This window comes from Pituophis catenifer, unplaced genomic scaffold, assembly GCF_029215685.1.
Source record: "Pituophis catenifer annectens isolate HBS135680 unplaced genomic scaffold, rPitCat1.0.hap2 SCAF_1, whole genome shotgun sequence".
In the NCBI taxonomy this organism is placed as follows: domain Eukaryota; kingdom Metazoa; phylum Chordata; class Lepidosauria; order Squamata; family Colubridae; genus Pituophis; species Pituophis catenifer.
Window position 1 is genome coordinate 101761708 of NW_027256881.1, and position 23679 is coordinate 101785386.

The 23679-nt window shown below is 37.6% G+C and overlaps 1 protein-coding gene across 1 annotated transcript in view; it reads left to right on the top strand.

Annotated features, from left to right (window-relative positions):
• Positions 1–12175: 12175 nt before the first annotated feature.
• SEC63 (SEC63 homolog, protein translocation regulator) overlaps positions 12176–23679 on the top strand; it is a 35021-nt gene continuing 23517 nt past the window's right edge. Inside the window, exons 1-3 of the mRNA XM_070932820.1 lie at positions 12176–12378; positions 21006–21105; positions 22149–22263. Of these exons, the coding sequence (XP_070788921.1) occupies positions 12255–12378; positions 21006–21105; positions 22149–22263 (339 nt within the window). The 5' untranslated portion in view covers positions 12176–12254. The remainder of the gene's footprint in view (positions 12379–21005; positions 21106–22148; positions 22264–23679) is intronic.

Consider the following 23679-nt stretch of genomic DNA (forward strand, 5'->3'; position numbering starts at 1 on the left):
AGTACTTAATAATATTTAAAAGCAAAGTTGCATGCAGTTTTTAAGATAATGCATCCTGAAGACAAATATCCTATAGAAATAGGTAGATCTAAAGGTTATTCTGGGACTTTATTTGCAGCTAATAGGATTTTATGCATTAATTTCTACAAATTATGTCACCTTAAATGACATTTTCCTAGCACGGTGCCAACGTAAAGTACAAATCTCATCTTCTCCAATTGGCATAGCCATATGTCTCCTGTCTGGGAATGGAAGGGAAGCCAGCATTTGGAGGCATAAAGAAAAGTTCATTATGTTGATCTTCCTGCAGCAGTTTATAACCTATACTCAATATGAATTTCAATCTAAAATAGCAAGAGAATTGGGTTGCAAAGATAAAAAAAATGGACAGCAAAGGGATACAGAAAACTCACTCTCTGCTGCCATCTATGGGTTGTTCTGATAGCCCAATATACAGTACAGAGAAGCAGTGACAGCCACACAAGCATTTTGAATTAATTATGTGGGTTCAGAAATTATGTTAGTCCCGTGATTTTCTTAACCACAGTTTACCAGATTAAGCCATAAATATGTCTAAGCATGGTTTACAGATCTCAGTGGATGGGTACTTCTAACCTATGGGAAGCCATCCACTTCCAGAAGAATGAAATATTTTGAGAAATATTAAAAAAGGCAGAATATTATATTTCCCTAAAGGAGAAATATGTTTTTAAAGACAGAAAACAGCCCCCAAATCTTTCTTAATAGCCCCAGCAGGACTGGGCCAGCCTATCTACAAGACAAAAGGCCTTCAGCTCCAGGGTGATGGGATTAAGGCATGACCCTCCAGGACATAATAGGATTAATCCACTAACAGCAGAGCTCATTACATTGCATCAGAGTTCAAACTTCAACCAAACCTGAAAGCTGAGACAACCTACAGAGGTATGACACCTACAACAGCCAATAGAATACATGTTCTTGCACAGAAACAGGAAGTTCAAGTGCAAAGCCCAAGAAAAGGTATAACCCCCCACCCCTTAACTCCATGTGGTCAGCTACCCAGAATCACATATGCTTGGTGGTTCTGCTTCACCATTAAACCATCTTTCCAATCAGCCTCCATCAGTGGTTGGTTTCAAAAATTTTTACTACCAGTTCTGTGGGCGTGGCTTGGTGGGCGTGGCAGGGGAAGGATACTGTAAAATCTCCATTCCCACCCCACATCAGGGGAAGGTTACTGCAAAATCCCCATTTCCTCCTGATCAGCTGGGACTTTGGAAGCAGGGAATAGATGGGGTGGGGCCAGTCAGAATTTTTACTACTGGTTCTCCAAACTACTTAAAATGTCCGCTACTGGTTCTCCAGAACTGGTCAGAACCTGCTGAAACCCACCTCTGGCCTCCATGTTTCCAGTGTCTTTTTCCCGGCTTGGAACTGAACCAGATGGATAGTTCTTCCAACAAACCTAAACTAAAATCAAACATATTATGGCTTAATGTGATGTGTAAACCAAGCTTCACAGTAACTCTCACTTAATGCCAAACAACTGATCTAGCACATGCCATTCATTATACAATGGGAGGTGTATCCTGTTTTATTTTTTGTTCTCTCCTTTGTCACATCTGATTTTATTGTTGTGTTTCATTCTTTCTCTTGCTGGAATATTTTCTTTCCCAAAGAAAATCATCTGGCATGATTATTTTGCTCCTTCCTTTTTCCTTAGGGCACCTGTGGTTTCAGTCTAGCAAAAGCATGCCCTGTCACAAAAGAGACTCTTCAGCTGAGAAAGATGGTTCTTCATCTTAAAGCCCTCAGCTGCTCATTGAAAGAAGTTCTGCCATGTGATCTTGTGACTGGACAGGAGGATGCCATCAACAGCTGACCTATCACAAGACCTAAAGGGGGAAAAGTCAAAGCAAGGCTAATTTGTTAGTGCACAGCTTCCTGCTCTTGATGTCTGGAAACATTCTGACTAATACAACAGAATGTTCTTGTAATCTGCCATAATACCATAAGCTAGAGGCCCACAGACTTTGACCTCTCACAGGTATAATAATAAGCTCTTTTCTTCAGCAGCACATGTTTTCTTGGTGGGGGATTTCTTTTTCCTCTAAAAATATATCCAAAGCATATGTTTTACCCAGAAACAAAGCATTTTATTCATTAGAGGAATCCTATAATCAGATTTCCTTTTAGGAGTCAGTTTAGCTTATTATCAATGAAGAAGTTGGTATTGTTATCATACTGTAACAGTTCAGCTCCCTAATCTGAAGATTCTATTAAAATTATAGCAAAATTGTTCTCTAATGTACTTCAGATTAAAGGCTTTGTTAAACATATTTGATACACATACTTTTTAAAATCCAGGTCTTTATGACTCAGGTATAAAATGCTCACAAACACATACTGCCACTACACTCTTCCTTTTTTTGCATCACCAACACTGTGCAAAATGCTGCAGGGAAATAATTAGTAAAGGTCCCTGTCCATGAGATAAGGAGAAGAAAATACAGTACTGTATAACTCAATCTAATTTCTACCAATACCATACCCTCAACATCTCCATAAGTTGCTTCTATCACAATCCATACATCTCCTCATATATTATTTTTTTGGTTCTGAAATGTCTCACCCTTCTCTTTGGAGAATCTCACTAGCTCCTCAGTTATCCTTGACCCATTGACTCTTCCTTCATTGGTTTTGCAAATCACTCATCCATTCTCTCTATATGACAAAACCGCACCAATGCATTTTTTATACCAGTCACTCTCTTTTGTATTAAATCTGCATTAATTTAGCACTCATTCATTTTATCTGCCTAGAGTAGCCCCATGTCAAGATAGGCTGCAAAAATTTAACAATTTTTTTTTAATTTATCACATGCAAACTAAAAAAGTAACTCATTCCAACTATATTTATCTTAGTTTTTGGTCCTCCTGATATACCCAACTCTCACTTCCATGAAACGGAATGGGCAAAAACACAATTCTATACACACTAATTTTTACTTCTTTCAACATTCATTCCTCATGTTATATACATGCTGTTATTTTGCACTTGTATGTCTTAAAATTTCTCCATACATGTTTCCCCTTTTAGTAAATATTCTACAAGTTGTACATATTTCTCTTATCTACTCCCCCCCCCCATTTGGTTATAGGTTGCAATTGTTAATTTCATTTTCCTTGTCAAATAACCAGTGGCCTTTGATACTTTCAGAGCCATGCTCTTTGTTGCAACATACATTCTATCTAAGATTTGCTGGAAATAATCCAAGTCCTCAGTCTCCAACACAGCATCATATGCATATAAATGTACTTTCTTAAACAACCATAAGCCTCCTCAGGGAGGCAAATGACAAAAAGTATGTCATTATGTCATGACACAAATCCAGTGAATTAGCTAATTCAGTCTAGTTTGGTACAAAAATGTGAAGTTTGCATTATTATGTCACTGTATGCATGTTATTATTTTTGCATTCTCTTGTCTAGCTGTGCTATCTATGTAAACAAGGTACCACAAACATAATCAAAAGCACCCTTTATACATTTATTCATAAATACATTAAACAACCAAAGAAAATCACGTATTCTTGTCTTATGTCCCGCTCAATATTGACCCATATGTAAGGCATTCCATTTATTATCATGCATGGTTTACTTACATATTGCTCATTGCATTCAACAACCAATCTTCAACTATACACATACACAGCCTCACATTCATACATTACCTCCTGCAGAACAAAACCTGGTTTGTACACCCTCTGCACAACAAACATTGCATTTCTGACATTGTACTCATTCTCACACTTTGTACCGTTTTGAACAACATTCTGCCAAACAAGCTCCCAGGTATGTTTAGCAAACTAACACCCCCCACCCCCCCACTATAATTGTTGTGTTCCTCTTTCTATTTGTATAGAGAACAATAGCTTTCTTTCAGTCGTGACGCACAGATGCAGTCTCCATACATATTTAACAAGTTACACAATCACTCCATAAGCAAACTACATCCATATTTGAATTGATCCAGATGCACTAGCTACATCTGAAACCTTACAGATTTTTTTTTTATGTTTTACAACATTTATGTCTTCTTCTTTAGTCATTTTTGTTGGGTATTAATCTTTCCAGAGTTTGCTTCAATTCCGTTCTTCAATACATCACTAGAAGGCCAATACAAACTCCAAAACCATTTAGCATTGCCTCATTTTTCCCTCTCAAAACATTTATCACCCTTATTATGTATCCCATTCACTTTGCTGGAGGTTCCTTTTTTAGCCCTCTTCACCTGACTTTCCCAACAACATTTGATTTCCATTATTATGCATTTTTCCACCTCTTTTAATTCTTCCATGCTCTTTGACCACATTTCTATTATGTACTACTAGTATGTTTCACTCTCAATGAATATATATATATATATATATATATATATATATATATATATATATTTGTCATCCATAGCCTTTTCAAGTTATCAGTTATGAAGTCTTCTATTTCAGGTTTTCATAATTCCACCCATTTCTCTGGCATTCTATAACAGTGGTTCTCAACCTGTGGTCCATGGACCCCTGGGGGCTGTGATGTTGTCACAATGGGTCCATGAAGGCTTGAAAAAATGTTATGATTTAAATTTTGAGTTAAGTCTTTGGGAGCCCTGACCATGTTCCGTGGCCACAAAAGGTATTTAAAGAGGCTCTGTGATGAAGAAAAGGTTGAGAACCACTGCTCTATAACATTACTTTATTTTTTCCACCTGTTTAAAAACACCTTCTACACCTTCTTTTCTTATATCAACCTTCCATTCATCCTGTTAGGAGATTAATCTACTTTCTAACGCTTGTATCTCTTCCCACAGTGTTTTACTTTTCTTCCAGATTGTTTCACTTTTTTTCTGACTGCTCCACATTTAAAACTTCTTTTGAAGATACAAATTTTTGTGGAACAGCTTCAATCTTGAAAGACATTAACAAGCTTGGTTAACATTTACTTATTCTTATACCTCATGCTACTACACAAGAGTTACTTCATGTAGATTAAATGTAATCCTAATTGAACTCTTACTGATTCTATCCTTATTGCAATGAAATTATAAGCCTTGCCTCCTTATTATTTAACTTCTAGGTTAATTGTATTGTTCAGACTCTGTCAAATAATATATTACATCCCAAAGGGCTGGCACACAGGCCCATCCCTATATTACTATATGCTGCTAAGATACGTTTCATACTTTCTGAGCTACAACTCAGTCTTTCAGTCATAATTAAACCTACATCTTCATTTCCCTGCATGTGTTGATCGAGTCCACTGTATAAGATCCGGCCAACTTCATTCAGATCTATTATACTTGAGTCCATTTTTTAAAGTTTCACAGGTATATAATGCACTTATTTTTCTAAAAAATAAAACCCATTAATTAATTCATGCTTATCAACATTTATTCCTTTACATTCCAAATCACAATTTGGTATATGCCATAGTTTTTACCAGATGATATTGTGAATACTGGCTTCTATTGCCCAGCATGGCTTTGGTCGATGGGGACTTTCGCAGTGTTTTACTATTTACTACGTAGGTACAAAATGTTTTGCTTACTAAGATAGAAAAGGTGTGGCCTAGTTTGTGCCCATGTCAGATCAAATCAAAACTTTATTGAAGTCATTGGCTAGAAAACCAACATCAGATCCAATACAAGAAATACTAATAAACTAATATTAAAAGGCTCAACTACTTCCCTACATAAACAAGGTTAACTCTTGTTAACTCAAAATTTTTCTACAGCTTAGGCAACTATAGGATTTTATCAGCTGTAATTTACGGCACATTAAATTTTTCAGTATAACTTGGAAGATTTTAAAAAAGTTGTATAAAAGGCCCACTCTAGAAAAAAAAAAAACATATTCCATGGATTCAATGATACTTGATCTACGTGAGTACTGTGCCTTTGCAATCCTGGGATGTTTTAGAAGCTGCCTTCCAAGATGCCCCAATGGAGAGCTTTAAAGCAAGCCCTGGAAAAGGCCCATCTATAATTGGAGCATGTAACTGAGTACAAATGTTTTGCAGGTGTGAACAAAACCTCTGTATTTCTCTTAATGGTTGGGAGATCTTTTTCCTATGGCTTAACTTGTTTTGTAACTCTATATCTCCAATCTGTTCTCTAATTATTTCTTGGCCCTGCTTGTGCCACGACATGCTGCATTTGGTGTAAGGGCTGTGCAAGTAAGGACTGGCACATTTCAGCAATAACCAAAACCCAGTTTTACTCCATGCGTACTCATGCTATTTTATGTAAGTCACGATTGCTCAGTGGAGACTACCCTGTATGTCAACATATTTGCCACTATCACAACATGTTGTTGTCCAAATCACATATACTTGCAGCATATCAAGACACAGTGTGTGTGCATACATGCCCTATGCATGCCACTAATGTGAAGAATTTTAACCTTTAGATGGAAGAGAAATGTGATTCTTTTCTCCTTAGTAAATCCACTGGTACTTTTCCTCAGAAATATGCCTCATATTTGACAGTTCATTATGTTGACTGATTATTGTATACAATTTGAGAAAACCTCAACAAATATTTGGAATTACTTAAATTATATAAAACTCATAAGCACTCCTAAAATAAACATACTTATGTATATTTTCTCCCCCCAAATATTGTAGTAGTATGTTTATTTTCATTATTTTAAAATAGAATATCTCACTGACTGTAGTCGGTAAGATATCCCTTTACCATGTTTATCCTTTAGTACATTTCAGAAGATTTTGATAAGTTATTTTCTAAACAATTCAAAACTCTCCCATGACTGCAGCTGGCCATTTCTTGGCAAATAGAACACACCAAGTGTCTACTAATACAACTTTCCTCAATCTCATAACTCAAAAGTTTGAAATGACAGCCTTCAGAATCTTCAGTCTGGCAGGAGTTTCTCAGTTGGGAATTCTGGCACTTGTCTTAGCCTGTCTGTGGAGCAAAGACTGGGAATGGTCAGACTCAAGTGTTTAAGTAAGGATTAAGTTCTTCATGAATTAATAGACTTTTTTTGACAACAACATAGAAATGGATTGTTCTTGTTTTCTTCTTGGTTGTGTCTTCATTTTCCAGTTCTAGCCTATAGTCCTTTAGAGAAGACATAGCAACCAGTAGTGGGTTTTATTTAGCTTCGCTACTGGTTTGGAACTGTGAGTGCGTGTGCTCGCTCGCTTCACTTGCGCGCAGTACTTTGCACATGGGTAGAGCATCCATGATGACATCTGGGCAGGTGGTCGGAGCCTCCCGCCCCCGCTGCTACCAGTTTGCCCAAACCAGGGTGAACTAGTAGAAACCCACCACTGATAGCAACCCCATAACAATCCATATACAAGGCAGATGCTAATTCCCCAGTGCTATTAATCACTGATTGGTGCTTTCTTATATTTTCCATGCAGTTTTACAGATGCAACGTAACAATTTATAGAAGGAAAAAAGAATCTGTAAAAGAGGTATTTATACAGTATGTCCTTAAATGCTTGGAAGCATCAATTCCTTTGTAACTACAGTATAATGCCACTAGCAGGTTTTCAATACAGTCTATGTATTGTCCATTTTTAGAGATAGAAAAGTTAAAAAGTAGCTGGTTTTGTTTCTTACAGTACACAAAGAACAAACCAAAAAAGATATTTTATTTACTGTAATATGTTGTACAAATTCAGTCATGATCCTATTTGGATACAAATGGCAAAAAAGTCAAAGGAAAATATGAAATACAGCTTTTTCTATGAGAATGGTGTGTATCATGGAAACAAGTTTGGCAATTCTGAGTGTACTGATGTGATGATCTATTTGCATAAAGACTCAAGCATAAAATAAAACAGCACTAATATTACTTTTTGGAGAAATATAAGCATTTAAATAAGTATTCATTGCTGATTTAGAGAAAGGAAACTTCTTTGACCTTGCTGACAACAGCAATGGCATTAAGAGTGTAGTTAGGCTGCCATCTGCTGATCACAAAGAGTTTCTGAAAATCTGAAATACAGAAGCAAGACTGATGCTGGACAATTAGTCAAAATACTTCTGCTTTAGTCAATGTACAATGTAGTCCCTAAAAGATTGCCCTCTTCACTACATTCATTGGGAATTTATATCCTAGCACTATAAGCAGTATAATCCCTTCTTGGACCACCTACAATATGTGGAAGAAAGCAAATATTAGAGAAGGAGGTGTAAGAAAGCCAGCAGTGTGAAAGAAAGATTCAACAAAATTTGGCTCTAAATCCTAATGCCATCATAACAAATGTCTCCTGCAATAATGCTTCCCTTAACAAACATTTAACCCTAACTATTAATGCATGACAACCCTAGATTCATGTGCCTTCCATTGCGCTGGGATTGATAACAATCTGACAATAACAATGCTTACTGGAAAAGATTTAGACAGTCGTGAACAATGGATTGAAACACCCAAGGTGAAATTGAATAGAAAGAGATCTAAACTCCTACATCTGGGAAGACAAAAAAAAAAAAGTGTGGGTGGGTGTGTGGGTGAGTGGGAGAGACAAATAAAGTATATGGAGAATGAAACATCCAGGTGTTATAGTAATCACAAGTAAAACACAAGCTAATAGTGCAATGCAACCAGGGGTGAAATCTGAATTAATTTATTTTTTTTTACTTTTAAAAGCATTTTTTCTACAATCTCTTTGGCTGAAGAGGTTGCAGAAAAAAAATGCTTTTAGAAGCCTCTGACGATCCCAGCTGAGCCGCGTGATCATCAGAGGCTTTTTTTTTTAACTTTTAAAAGCATTTTTTCTGCCGAAGAGGTTGTAGAAAAAATGCTTTTAAAAGTAAAAAAAACAGCTTCTGATGATCTCGCGGCTCAACTGGGCATGGGGTGGGGGGACACAGGGATTTTTGCTACCGGTTCTCCGAACCACCCGCCATCGCTACCGGATCGGGTGATCAGGTTCGAACCGGGAGCATTTCACCCCTGAATGCAACCATTAAAAGCAAATACTAGTTTAGGATGCATTAACAGGAGTCTGAAGTCCAGACCGCAGAAAATAATTATTACACTCTAGTCCACATTGATCAGATCCCATTTCAAGTAATATTTAGTTCTGGGAATAGCATCTGAAAAGAACATTATTGAACAAGAATTAAGTTCATAGGAGGGTTACCAAAATGGAGATGTAGCCAAAAAATCCTATATTCACTATGCTGCTCCGAAGAGAGGAAAAGATAGAGATAGCAAAGACTGTGAAGATGTCTCCTCCACTGCCCCCAGCATAGAGAAGTAGATATTATTCCAAAGATAGATCTTCCTAATGTTTCTGGTAATAGAACATTCTTAACCTAATCCAATTTCTTACTGATATATTCTTACTGGTAATGTAATTATACTGGTCAGAAGATACGCCTCAGGAAATAGAGTTCTATTCTTCCATCTACTGATCCCTGAGAGAAGACTGTCAAAGCTTCATGGGTCTTCATCCTCTTCCAGTTTTTCAGGCAAATAGATATTATTTGGCCATCTCAGCCAAACTTTGGGACTATATTTTGTGCTGCCAAGCCTTATAATGGATTTGATAACAAATAGAATTGCTTTTCAGTTCTCTATTCTAGCTCCCCCCACCCCAAGGATTAGTTATGTAAAGCAGATTGGGTTCAGATGCTCCCATGGTACAATCACCAGATAGAATTAAATTTAATTAAATAATTTAAGCTTATCCATGACATGCTGTTTCGGCTTAAATTTAATGTCTTTGGAAGTTAGTTGACTTGGTCAATTGCCCATTTTCGGATGCTTCCAAGTTCCACAACATACTAAGCATACCTCATTTATTTAGTTAAGATTGCTATGGAAAAAGCCAATACATTTCCATATTCCCTGTTAACTTCCTGGGGATTGTGTGTTAGTTACAGATAATGCAGTTTTCTTTCTCAATGACAAAGTCTAAAGAAATTGTGCTCTCCTTTAGTTTCATTTCTTCATACGGACATGGATTCAGTCATTGTGTTAAACAATGCTGTAGTTATTTTGGTTGTGACATAGCATGTTGTATACATCTTTTCAGTGGTGGCTTACTCAGTAAATCATGGTTTATCAAACCACAGTTTTAGTACAATTAATGAAGTAGTACAAACTAAATGTGCTAAGTGTGGGAGAGCAAGACCAGGACCTTCCAATTTTTGCAAACAAATAAAAAACATGTTCACTCTAACTTTGTACAAGAAGTAGTTATGGTATTGGTCGGAAACAAACCTGAAGCTTCAAAGAATCCTGAACTGTATTCAAAACAGTTGTCAGAGCTGAAGAAGCTTCTTGGATGAGAAGTGAAACACCTTCAAAGAAAATCTAGTTGCCTCTTGAAAAAGCACCTTTGGGTGTAGTCAAAACAAGCTTGCAAAACAGCTGGTGAGGACAGAAAAAACTGCCTTGGAAAATGTAAGAAATGACTTTTTCAAAGCCTAGATTTTAAGAGAGCTGAGTTTCTAGATTTATAATGTTACTCTGAGCAGCTGATCAGCTGTTTGGCCAAGTTATGGAGAACTTCTGGTACAAACAAGGTTCAGCTGTATCCTGCTGTTTTCTCCTGGAGGAAAAAAGGATGGCTAGAACTACAGGAAAAGGGCATCCCAAACTAGGATGAAGTGTCTAATAGGTGCTAGGCTTACCCCGTCCCCTACTTGTCACTTGACGCTCACAGGTACATCAGATTTTCATTGCCTTGACATTCCTGCAGGTTATTTTAAAACCAGATTGGCTAAGAAGAACTTAAGCCTGTCTCACAGAAGGGCTGAGGTCAAAATAAAACCAATTTTATGGGGATACAATGCAATTAAAAAAATGCCAGGGCATGTTTGTATTGTGATTAGAGTGAAATCATTGATCTCAACAGACTGCCAGCACAATTTATTAATATTTTACATAGACTACCCAACAGATGCTGGGAAATTACAGATAATTCACTCACAAATAATTTGGAACTGTAACAGTTTAGAAACAGAGTCACAATTTCCAGTCTGTCAACTGGCCTAGAAAGTAGTATATTCAACCTTGTTTCCTTAACAGTTCCCTTTCTCTTAACAAGCATTCTTTGGAATCAAAAGAACAAAATGGAAACAATGAAATGTAGATTTTTCAGATTACATTGTTAAAACAGGGCTTGCTTGTGGCTTAATATGTTATACAATCTAGCCAGAATGGTTGGTAAACCAGTAAACCATGTTTACAGCTTAATATGTATATACTGTAAACCCAATCAAGCAGTCTGTGAGATTGATATGTGATTGATGTGGACTAATATAATTGATGTGGTCAGCTAATACATAAATAAATAAAAATAATAGGTACTACTGTGAGAAACCAGCCTTTGTAGTTTCTTAATGACACATTGTGCAAACAACTGTTGCAGCAAATAGACACAGAAGGAATTTGTCTCCAGTGCATAAGCTCTTAGTGTACATACAAGCAACAAGTGATAAATCATGATCATAATCATACAATCATAAAAGATAAGATAGGACACTCAGTGATAGTGGTAAGATACTAAATAAAAGCAATCAACACAAATCATAAGATACAAATGTGTTATTAAAACAAATCCAGAACTGATCCAATTGCAGAACATTTTCACCCTGGCAAGAGGTAAAAATACCTAGAAATTTCCAAAGAATCCCAGAGCTCGACTAGAGGGGGGGAAAAATCTCACAAACAGGAAAACCACTTCTTGACAAGGAAGCTGCAAGTTTGGAAGGAAACTTAATTTAAAAAAAAAACAAAAACCCACACCTTCTCCACCCACTACTATGACGTCACCTGAAAGCAGTCACACCTGCTTGGGCGTTCTTTCGAACTCTCCCGCCGGACCCTCCCCCCCCCTCCCGCCAGCCAATCGGACGAAGAGAAAACCCGTCGGCTCATCCAATCCTACTCGGCACCGGCCGAGGACCCGGAAGCGCCCCTTGCAGCTGAGACGTCACAATGGTTGCGATGGCGCTTGCGCAGTGACACGTCGCCTTCCCTGTGAGGAGTGTGTCGGCTTTGCCGGAGGCGAGCGGGAGGGGGCGGGGCAGCAAAAGCGTGAACTGGCGCCGAGAGCGGCCGGCGGGGCGGGCGGGTGAGCGAGCCAGCGAAGGGTGCTTGCTCTTCCCGCTCCTCCTCCTCCTCCTCCTCCCTCCTCATTCTCGCGGGATCCTTGCAAGAGGCGGCCGCTGGGGCTGCTTGAAGGAGCGAGCACGCAAGCCGAGCGGGGGGGCGGGGCGTGCGGGCAGCCATGGCCGGGCAGCAGTTCCAGTACGATGACAGCGGCAACACTTTCTTCTACTTCCTCACCAGCTTCGTAGCCCTCATCGTTATCCCCGCCACCTACTACCTGTGGCCGCGGGACCAGCACGCCGGTGAGTACCTCCGCCCACGTATCCCGGCCTTTCCCTTCGAGCGGTGGCGGTGGCGGCAGGCCCCGGCGCCCTCAGACTTGCCTCCCGTGTTCGGTTCTCCCTTCCTCTAGCCTAGCCTAGCCTAGCCGGGCCTCGAGAAAGGGACGCCGGGTGGGGGTTTCCCCTTAACCGCCTCCCCTCTTCCTCGCGGAGCATTGCAGGGCCTTCGCTTCTCTTCCCCCGCCACCCACCCTACCCCGGTGCTGGGTTCTCCTGCCCCGTCCGAGCAGGTGGGAAATCTCAGGTTAGTTAGAGGAGTTGTGGCTCGGCTTGGAGTAACGCCTTGCAGGTCTTTCTCTCCTACTCTTGGTGCCGTGGAGGAAGCGGTTGGGTGAGTTCTTGGTGGTTAATTCAGCCCCTGGTTCTCAGGTTAAGTGTATCTATTGTTCAAAACGTTCTTAACGATCCCTCTCATCCTGGGCACCTTTTTTTGGGGGGGGAACTATTATTATTAATAAAAACAAGGACAAATAGGCTGAAAAACAGCTTCTGTCCCAGGGCAATAACCATACTGAATTCTACGGTATATATATTCTACGGTATATATAAGAGCCTTGGTAGCGGAGCAGACTAAGCACTGTTAAGTAACACCAGCTGCCTGCAATTACGGCAAGTTCAAATCTCACCAGGCTCAAGGTTGACTCAGCCTTCCATCCTTTCAAGGTAGGTAAAATGAGGACCCGGTTTGTGGGGGCAATAAGCTGACTTTGTATAAAAAAGAACACCGCTTATGGGGGGGGGGGGCGGCGAAAGCCCTACTAAGCAGGTATATACAAAAGTATGAAGGCTATTGCTTAACGCATTGTAAGCCGCCCCGAGTCTCCGGAGAAGGGTGGCATATAAATCGAACCAATAAATAAATATAGTGCAGGGAGTCTCCAACCTTGGCAACTGTAAGACTTGTGGACTTCAACTCCCAGAATTCATCAGCCAGCAAAGCTCCAAAGGTTGGAGACCCCTGGTAGAGTGCAATATAATAATAACTTTATTGTCATTGTATGTGTATACACAGTATACTCATACAACGAAATTCACTTAACACCCAAAGACCAGGTCCAACACACATAACAATCCCCAAACACACTTCCACCCAGCACAAATTCCCTACCCCTAAACCACCCAAACATCCACACAACAGACCAAGCAATGCTGTCCAACAGCTCACTGATGATGGCCCTTTAGTTCATTGTTAAGCGCAATTATATAGCTCTGGGATAAAAACTATTCAGAAAACATGTGGTCCGAGTTTTAATTGTTCTGTATTTATTTATTTATTCAATTTATATCCCACCCTTTTCCAGAGACTCAAGGAGATTTACAATGCGTTAAGCAATAGTCTTCATACTTTTGTATATACCTGCTTAGTAGGGCTTTCGCTCCCCCCTAGGCGGCGTTCTTTTTTATACAAAGTCAGCTTGTTGCCCCCACAAACTGGGTCCTCATTTTACCTACCTCGAAAGGATGGAAGGCTGAGTCAACCTTGAGCCTGGTGAGATTTGAACTTGCAGTAATTGCAGGCAGCTGGTGTTACTTAACAGTGTTTTAGTCTGCTGCGCCACCAAGGCTTTTCTGCCAGAAGGCAACAGTCCATTGGGTTTTCAATTTCAATTATATAGTATGTAAAGGATGTATGTTTGCGTTTTTATTTTTGTAGTTATAATGTACACTAAAGACGGCATTTAATTTCGTTGTACCATGTGCAATGACAATAAAGTAAACTATATAAACCATTGAGGGATGGAAAGAGCAGGAACTACACCTGAGAGGAATCCCACAATGTAAAGAGGCTTGTACAGGTAGTCCTCGACTTGCAACAATTCCTCCAGCGAACGTTGGAAGTTATACCGGGGCTAAAAAAGTGACTCATGACCATTTTTTCACAGTCATGACCATTCTTTCACAGTCATGGCCTTTGCAGCGTCCCCATGGTCACCGTGATTTATATTTGGATGCTTGACAACTGACTCACCTGTATGATGGGTTGCGGTGTTTCCGGAGTCGTGTGATTTCCCCCTTTTGCGACCACCTGACAAGCAACGTCAGTGGGGAAGCCAGATTCACATAACAGTTGTTTTATTCATGTAAGAACTCCAGCGATTCACATAAAAAATGTGGCAAGAAAAGTCGTAAAATGGGGCCAAGCTCACTTAACAAATTTCTCACTTAGCAACATAAATTTTGGGCTCAGTTGTGATCATAAATCGAGGACAACCTGTACTTCCTCTTGCTCTCTGCAAAAATCCCAACAGGTGATTGTTAGTCTCTAGTTGAACCCCCTCCATGGAAGCGGAGACTGTTTCTCTGCTTAACATCTCTTGCTACCTTGTAGTTCTTTCTAACATTTAGCTAGAATCTTCTCTTCATTTCAGTCCATTGACTCTTGCCATGTTTTTCATCGCAACACAGAACAGGCTTGTCCCATTTGCACATGACCTCCTTTTAGGTATTTGTAGATCATTATCATGATTCCCTTTAATCTCTTTTGCCAACTCAGCGTGTCTAGTTCCTTGGAGAGCTTAATTTCCAGACTCTTTAACACTTTGATAGCTTTCTTCTGAATTTTCCCCAGCTTTATCCTGCAATGAAAGGAAAACTCTAATCTGAGTGCTGTCTGACTAGTGTCGAATGCCATAAACCGGACATAATCTAATACATTTCTTGCTCATTTTTAGCTGGTAGTTGCCCTTAGACCATTTTCACACAAATTGCCATCATCAAGCATCCCCAGTCCTGTATCTATGCACTTGATTTTTCATACCTAAATACAAGGCCTTCCATATCTCACAATTTATCATTACCTGCTAGGTAATATCCCCACTGGGTTGGAGATATTTTTTTTTTTTTTTTTTAATTTGATTTATATGCCGCCCTTCTCCGGAGACTCAGGGCGGCTTACAGTGCATTAAGCAATAGCCTTCATACTTTTGTATATTTATACAAAGTCAGCTTATTGCCCCCACAAACTGGGTCCTCATTTAACCTACCTTAGAAAGGATGGAAGGCTGAGTCAACCTTGAGCCTTGGAGAGATTCGAACCAGCAGTAAATTGCAGGCAGCTGTGTTAATAACAGGGTGCTTTAAACCACTGTAGTACCAAGGCTCTATATTACCTTGTTTTATGGTTTTGATTCAGAAATATAACACATTTCCCTAGCTTGCAAAAAGTAAGGCCATGCATTACTACTTGTTACAGAAAATAAAGTGCATCTGAATGAAAAAAAGAACATGGATGTATGTGCATTGAACAGGTATATGCCAACTTTTCCCAACAAAGTACAAAAGTAATTTTGACTAGGGTTGATGGCTCTGTATTGCCAACGGAAAGCAGGCATCAGTGTGATGATTTATAAACTTTGTCCAGGAAACGGCGTATAATTTTGGTTTGAAGGGGAATTACTAGATTTTATGTTGAAAGGAAAAAGCTCCTATTATTGATTTTAAGTATTACAGAGTTAAGGAGCAAAAATATTAATTAAATGACCACGGCTTGAAAGCATAAGATTGTAGTCATAGTATTTAGACAATTTGGTTTTTTTTTTCTCAATGATTTTTTATAGAATAGCATTTGTATATCAAGCTTTCTTCCAGTGTAGCTTTGGTACATACAAAAAAGCATCTGCGATACGTATTGGAATCTCAAGTAAGTGGGGCATATCTTTTCCCTGCCATGGCACCCCAGTGTTCAGCTGACCATATAATTTGTTTTTGAGTGATATTGTAAATGAGATGCATTCTTTCAATATTATTTTTCCTTACTTTCCATCATAATGAAAAGAAATAGAAGCAGTTGTCAGTGTTTATAATGTGCAGTTATTTATACCTCTCATTGCGAGATGATTCTGTAAATTCTTGGGGATGAGTGGATTTAGTAACTATCAGATATTTTATGTTTGACATTTTGTCTTAATATAAAAGTAGAATGGATATTTGGGAATAAAGAATTTAGTATTTCTAGATCACACATAGGATGATTTTATAAAATTCTTTTATTTCCTAATACATGAAAATTGTAGAATTTTTCTCTTAATATGTAAGAAAAACATGTTTTTCTTGTATAAAGTTTGAAGTGATTATTGCATTGGGGTAATATAAAGTAGTTATACATTTAAAACATTTTGTCAGATCCAGCTTTTTAATAATATCAGCACCAAGAATATTAAAAAATGATCTTATTCCCAAATATTGTCTGAATTATAATCTCTTTTATCTTTTAACACTGCATTTGATACCATTAGTACAGCTCTCAGTACTGTTTTATCTGTTTTTACAGTGTTTTAAATGGTATAACTGTTGATGAGATTGCAACAATTTTTATATAAAATTATTTCTGGGTTTAATAAATGTGATCTGAGTTTTAAGAGGCCTCATTTATTCCTGCCTATCTTAAAAATGTTACTCTTGGGTCTGAATAGGATTTATTGTTTTGAATACATATACCACTTCTATTTTGATATCTTAGCCTTATTTTTGCATGCAGATTCCATCCCTTAATTTGCTGTGAAAAGTTGGTTACTATGTAATTTTTGAACAATTATATAATGAGCTGAACATAACAAATCAACTAGCAAAAGGTAATCAAGTATATACAGTATTTACAGAAGTTATCTAACAAACCTGGCCCCAAGCTGCTGAATCTTTTAAAGACAACTAGGCAACCCAATTGGGTCAGGGTCATTCTTTCAGGGATATTTGCTCATGAGATTCTTCTGTGCCTTTAACAGTGACATGATTTTTAATGTATTGCCTTCACTGGAAAAATTGTGATACATTCAGAAATGTATCCACCTTGAAAATAGTTCATGTTGAATTATATAGCACAATCAAACATCAGCACAGGAAATATGTTATGACATGTTGTATGATGTCATTAACTTTTATTATAATTTTTATGTCATAAAATGATTTATAAAATTTGCTAAGTTTCAGTTCTGCAGGAGTCATGGGTCCTGAATTTGGGATGCATTCTATAAGTTAGCCCATTTCAGGCACCTTGGTTTAAAAATTGTTGCCCGGTGATACACGATTTTGCGCAGCTAAAGATTCTGGGAATGAGAATTTTAGTAGTATATAGATAGCTAAATGAGCACCTTGAAAGGTTTAGAAATATAGTAGAATCAATGTGGAGCCAGTTTGGTGTAGTGGTCAAAGCATTAGGTTAGAAACTGGGAGACTCTGAATTCTAGTCCTTTCACAGGCAGAAAGCAAGTTAGATAACTTTGGGCCAATCATTTTCTTTCAGCCCTAGGAAGGATGCAATGGCAAACCACCTCTGGAAAATCTTGCCAAGAAAACTACAGAAACTTATCCAGGCAGTTTCTGAGAATTGGACACTACTGAATAATAATAATAAAAAAAGTCAGTGCAAATAAGGAAGCAGTACAGTTGCATGCTTCATAAGACTTTTTGAAAATTGCACTTTTCAAACATTATTTGAGCACTGGACAAAGTGAAGTTCAGCAATTTAACTTAAATTCAGTTAAGACTTGCATAGTCATAATAGATTTGTCTGCAATAGGTATAGTTGGTAAAATAGAAAAATCTGTGCAAAACTATGCCTAGTGTACCTACTGTAAAGTTACGTCTATGTATATATCCAAATAGCTCCTTTCAAGAATAATTATGTCTACCATCTTGCTGAAAGGTGATTCTATCTTTGTATTAGGATGGGTAGTGGCAGATGATGCCTTGTTGTTGTAGCTAGCTAGCTAGCTATTAATGGTCAACCTTCAAATTAGAATTTGTATTTCTGTGTATTTTGCATATTCTTTGAAAACAGATGTGGTCAGACATTTGAGATTGAATTTAGATGGAGATATATATTACAAATGCAGATGCTATATGTTCCATATTTAAAGTTCAGTATTTAAACAAATTTTTATTAACCTAATTCAGAAATAACCATCTGATCAGAGGATCTGAAGGCTATATCTCTCTAAACCTCATGTCCATACTTAGAATATTCTGTCATAAATTAACCATAGTTGTTTAAAACACATTAGAAATATAGTAGATTCTTATTCTTAATCTTTACAATAAGTCGTATTTCCTTGAATTCGATTTAATCTCTGCTCCTCTCCACAAGAACATTTTGTCTCACATATAAAAGAAGAAATGTTGCACTCGTAAAATCCAGGGACGTTTATTAATACTGAATCAGAGTTTGTTATAGCCAAAGTAGTCCATGTTCTGCCTTCCTGTTTAAATGATTGTAGTAGTTAAAATAAAGTAGCTCTCTGTTTTACTGGTAAAATGACCAGTATTTTATTGTTTGCTTAGTAAGCCATAAAAGATTGATGTACACACACTAAATTATAGTTTAATGTGTTATATGGAATCTATTTGGCATGTGGTTCTTTAATTTTTGAAGTTCAGCCTTTGAAATAAATAGTATACAGTATTTATTATAAATTGCATCGTAAGAAAGAGACTTAATGCACAGTTCTGTGTATGCTTATCTATGAATAAGGTTCACTAAACACTCTGGGATTGTTACAAATTGAGATGATGCAAGATTGAGTAGTACCACAATACCACAATAACGGTCTAAATTTCAATAGAGGACTGTTTGCTTTTTCCCTGATATTTGTAGGTTCTTACTTCATGTTAGAGTGTGAATTTGTTAAAATATTCTTAACAAAGAAAGTTTGGCCCCAGTAAAAAAATAAAACTGTTGCATATTCAGAACTAATTCCCATTTGTTTCTTATTCCCTTTTCTTTAAAAAAAACTCTGAAAAATAATTTCTCTAAAGTTTCTATAAAGAATGTTTTATTGTCTTATTGATGCTGAATAAAATTTAGGTATTTTTTTTTTACTATAAAAAGAATAGCTTGTTGGCAGTATAATTTAGTTGGCAGAGTGTTTGACTTGCACGTAGTATTTGCTGGTTTGGGATTTTTGAAAAAAAATATAAACTGTGGCTTGTAAATTTGAATGTAGAAGCCATATTATTGTAGTGGGTAAACCATAATGGTGTTGCAGAAGCTATGGATCCTGGTGAGTCAGCTCTCCATCTCTCTTCCCACACCCTCATCTTAGGAGCAGAATTTCTGTTAAATGTTAAACATGTTAAGTTTTGGAGAGCTGTAACTTATAGACGAAATGTTGCAGTGTCTTTCTGTGAATAGATTACATTGTAGTACATTGATTAGAGTTTCGATCTAATCAATTCACTAACAAACAAAGGGGAATGGTAGTTTTCACAGATGCCTTGCATCTTTCATAGTATTCTGAATGATCCTCCAACTTTTGGACCTGGAGTACAGGCTATATAGAGGAGGAATTGCTAAAAATCACTTTTCCATTCATGGAGATAGGTCTACTAAGTCCCTTATCTGAACAGAAGGATACAATCTTAATACCCACTAAATTCTAACAGACAATGTTAATTGTCAGTGTTGCAACGCAGTCAATACAGGTAGTCCTCAAGTTAACGACCACAATTGAGCCCAAAATTTATGTTGCTAAGTGAAACATTTGTTAAGTGAGTTTTGTCCCATTTTATGACTTTTCTTGCCAAAGTTGTTAGTGAATCATTGCATTTGTTAAGTCAGTAACATAGTTGTTAAGTGAATCTGTCTTCCCCATTGACTTTGTCAGAAGGTTGCAAAAGCTGATCACATGACCCCCAGGTCACTGCAACCATCATAAATGTGAACTGGTTGCTAAGCACTTGAATTTTGATCATGTGACCCCAGGGATGCTGCAACAGTTGTAAGTGCGAAAAATGGCCATAAGTCACTTTTTTCAATGCCGTTGTAACTTTGAACTGTCACTAAATGAACTGTTGTAAGTCAAGGACTACCTGTATTGAGTGGAAGGTATATGTTGCCCAATGTTGCTACTGCCAAGCCAACATCACCTCTGTATAGTCGTCTTTTTTTTGGTAACTTTTAAAATATTTGTGTTAGCAGGTGTATCACCAGGCTAACCTGGTTTGAAAGCTAAGTTGAGTTGTGCTTGGTTAATACATAGATGGAATTTTTACCTTGTATTATAATTATGACTACTGACAAGTAAAAAAGGAGGTTTGGGAAGCTAGTTCAGAAAATAGATGGTTCATATTCTGTTCATTTGTATAGTAGAAGGTAAATAATGCTGGGGGGAAAGATAAAATACTTGCCTCTACAGCAAGGGTGTCAAACTCAGTTTCATTGAGGGCTGCATCAGGATTGTGTTTGACCTCGGAGGCCAGGGTGGGTATGGCCAGCATGACATCACTTGTGTCGGCGAGAGCCTGTGATGGCCCGAGTGCTGTGCCAGTGAAAACAGGCTCCTGAGCTCCGTTTTCAGCTGGGACAGCCTCCTGCAACCTTCTGCCAGTGAAAACGGATTTTGGGGGGGGGGTACGGATAGCCCTCACAAGCTCCATTTTTGCTGGCAAAGGAACTGTGAGCCGGTTCTTCGCTATTTCCAAGGCGGCCCCGTGGGGCAGATCTAAGCATTCCGCAGGCCGAATCTGGCCCCTGGGCCTTGAATTTAACACCCCTGCTCTACAGGTAGTATTGCGAAGTTTTGAACAGTTTGAAGAAGAAAGCCTAATGTGTAAGATACTTTATTTTTATTAAATAGTAAAATTATCTTCCCCAGAGCAAATTCGTTTAAAGAATTTAAGAAAAGTTTATGGAAGATGCCTGTGGTATCGATTGCGATTGTTAAAGCCCCAGCAGAATATAATTCCTACAGTAAAGTAAGTATAATAGGTTTCTATTTTATGGGGATTTTTAAAAGAATTTTAATAAAAGCAGATTATTTCAACATTATAAAATATTTAGAAAAATGATAAGATCAGCATTTTACCAATAACTCCTAGGAGATGTTAATGAAGTTTTAATTGTAAAGAAATTGAAAATAATTCCAAAGTCATGGATTGAATTTCAGGTAATGAAAGAATCTATTGAGGATCCAAAATGCAGTTGTTTGGGATTCACAGTTCTTCCTGCTTTGGGGGAAAAAGAGAGATGTGTCGTCTGTGATGCAGTGTTTTTAAAAATTATATTGTGGAAACCCTAGAATTCTTTATAGGCTGAGAATTCCTCAGTGGGAAGTGGGAAACTTCACTGAACAACAACAAAAAGCCAACCCACCAAGCAGTTTACCTTATGGAGAATTGTTGAGTATACAGGTAGCCTTGACTTACAACCGTTAATTTAGTGACCATTCAAAGTTACAACAGAATTGAAAAAAAGGGATATGACTGGTTTTCACACTTATGCTGTTGCAGCATCCCCATAGTCAAGTGCTCAAAATTCGGGCACTTGGCAACTGGCCTCCCAGGGTCATGTGATCATCATTTGTAAACTTCTGACAAGCAGAATCAATGGGGGAAGCCAGATTCACTTAAAAACTGAATGATTCATTTAACAACTACAATGATAAAATGAGGTGCAACTTGTTTAACTTACTTCCTTCCTTAGGAACAGAAATTTTGGGCTCAGTTAAGGTTGTAAGTTTAGGACTACCTGTATGGTTTTATTATTTAAGACTCATCAATTAATCTGAGTGCCCATTACAAATACTGGATGGGACTGTAGAATATTGGCAGAAAGCAGTTGACATACTTGTATACTGTAATTTCTTTGGTTTTGAGAGATGGCTAGAGATTATTTTGGTTACTGTTTCCTGTGATGTTAACTCTTCTTTAAATGTACCTGGATATTTTGATTGCATACGATTTCTTTCTAAAAATTTAACTATTTAAAATTGATTTCTCTTTTACTTTCAATTTTACAGAAAAGGTGTGTTGCTTGCTGGATGGGCACTCTTTTTGTTTCTTGCTTACAAAGTGTCCAAAACAGACCGAGAATATCAAGAATACAATCCATATGAAATACTACAGTTAGACCCAGTAAGTAGCACCATTTTTCAGTATTTAAACTACTAAATATTTCACCAGAGCCCTCAATGGAATATCACATTCTAAGTCTATGTGTCTTTATTTCACTCCACAAACCTTCAAAAGACTGATTGACTGACACATGGAAAAGGGAGGGAGGGAAATCTGTTCTGCCAGTTGGGTTTGTCTTGTGACAACAGCAGCATTCAGCCAGCAGATAAATGCTTATTTTTTTTATTTGAAAAGTCATGCCCGGTAAGACTACATATAAACGATATATTACATTTTAAGTATTTCATTTTTGAGTTAGTCACATTTGGAACTTTTGACAAAGACTGTTGTTTGAAACTACATTGAATATCTGGCACTATTTCATAAAATGATGTAAATATGCAAACAATATATTTACTAAACAATGCCATTTGGTATTAAAACATAGAAAGGCTTTTCTGGCCTAAAGAAAATGCCTTATAAATTAAATATATTTTTAAAAGTTTTTGTTAAAAAATACCCTCCTATAAAGCAATGATGCATGTCTCTGAAATAATAAATGGCATTCAGTTGTGCCTGTCCATGTGAGGACTTTTTTGCACCTTTGGTTGTAATAGGAGGAAGTAAACCTTTCGTTCTTCTTCTATGTTAACAGGAAATTGGGGAATACTCCAGGATAATAAAAAAGTGGGACAATAGGAAGAAAAAAAGGAAGTTAGCAAACAACAGCACAACAATATAAAAGCATTGGGGTTACTTCATCACATCCTCTTCTGTAATTAGAGGAATCTTCTAGAGAAAAATCCTGTCTGCAAATAGAAAGAAAAGAACTAGTTACAGTTTTACAATGGTTGTGTAATTTAATATGCTGATCACCAAAATTATTTGATAGTGGAAAGCAAACTTGTATATATATTCTTTTTGAAAGTTGAATTGTTTATTTAAATGATACACTTTAAATAGGTACAGGTCAATTGAACTCAGTTTTGCCTATGTTCCTGACTTCCTATATTTATGTAGGAATAGAGGCCATTGAACAATTTGGTAGTTATTTAAACATTTGGAGAATTTTTCATTTTTTAAAAGTTACACACGCTTTCAAAAAAAATTCTTAACGCTTGGGGCTTACCAGATGGAATTTAAAATTTACTTTATAAACTTTAAAGAAAGCAGTGTTAAAAACAACAGATTAGAGGGATCATATCTTAGAATTTCCATTGGATTAGATTTATTTTGGGACTGTCAGAGCTTTAGATACAGGACTACATGTAGTGTTTACTGAACAATCATTGGTTTACAGAAAATAATAGCTTACAATTGGTCTGCACTTACACGCTTACATCCTTGCAGGGCCTCGGGGGGTCACGTGATTCAGATCTGATCACTCAAGTACCAACCTGGATTTCTGGCTGTTGCAACAGCCCATGGCTACGTGAT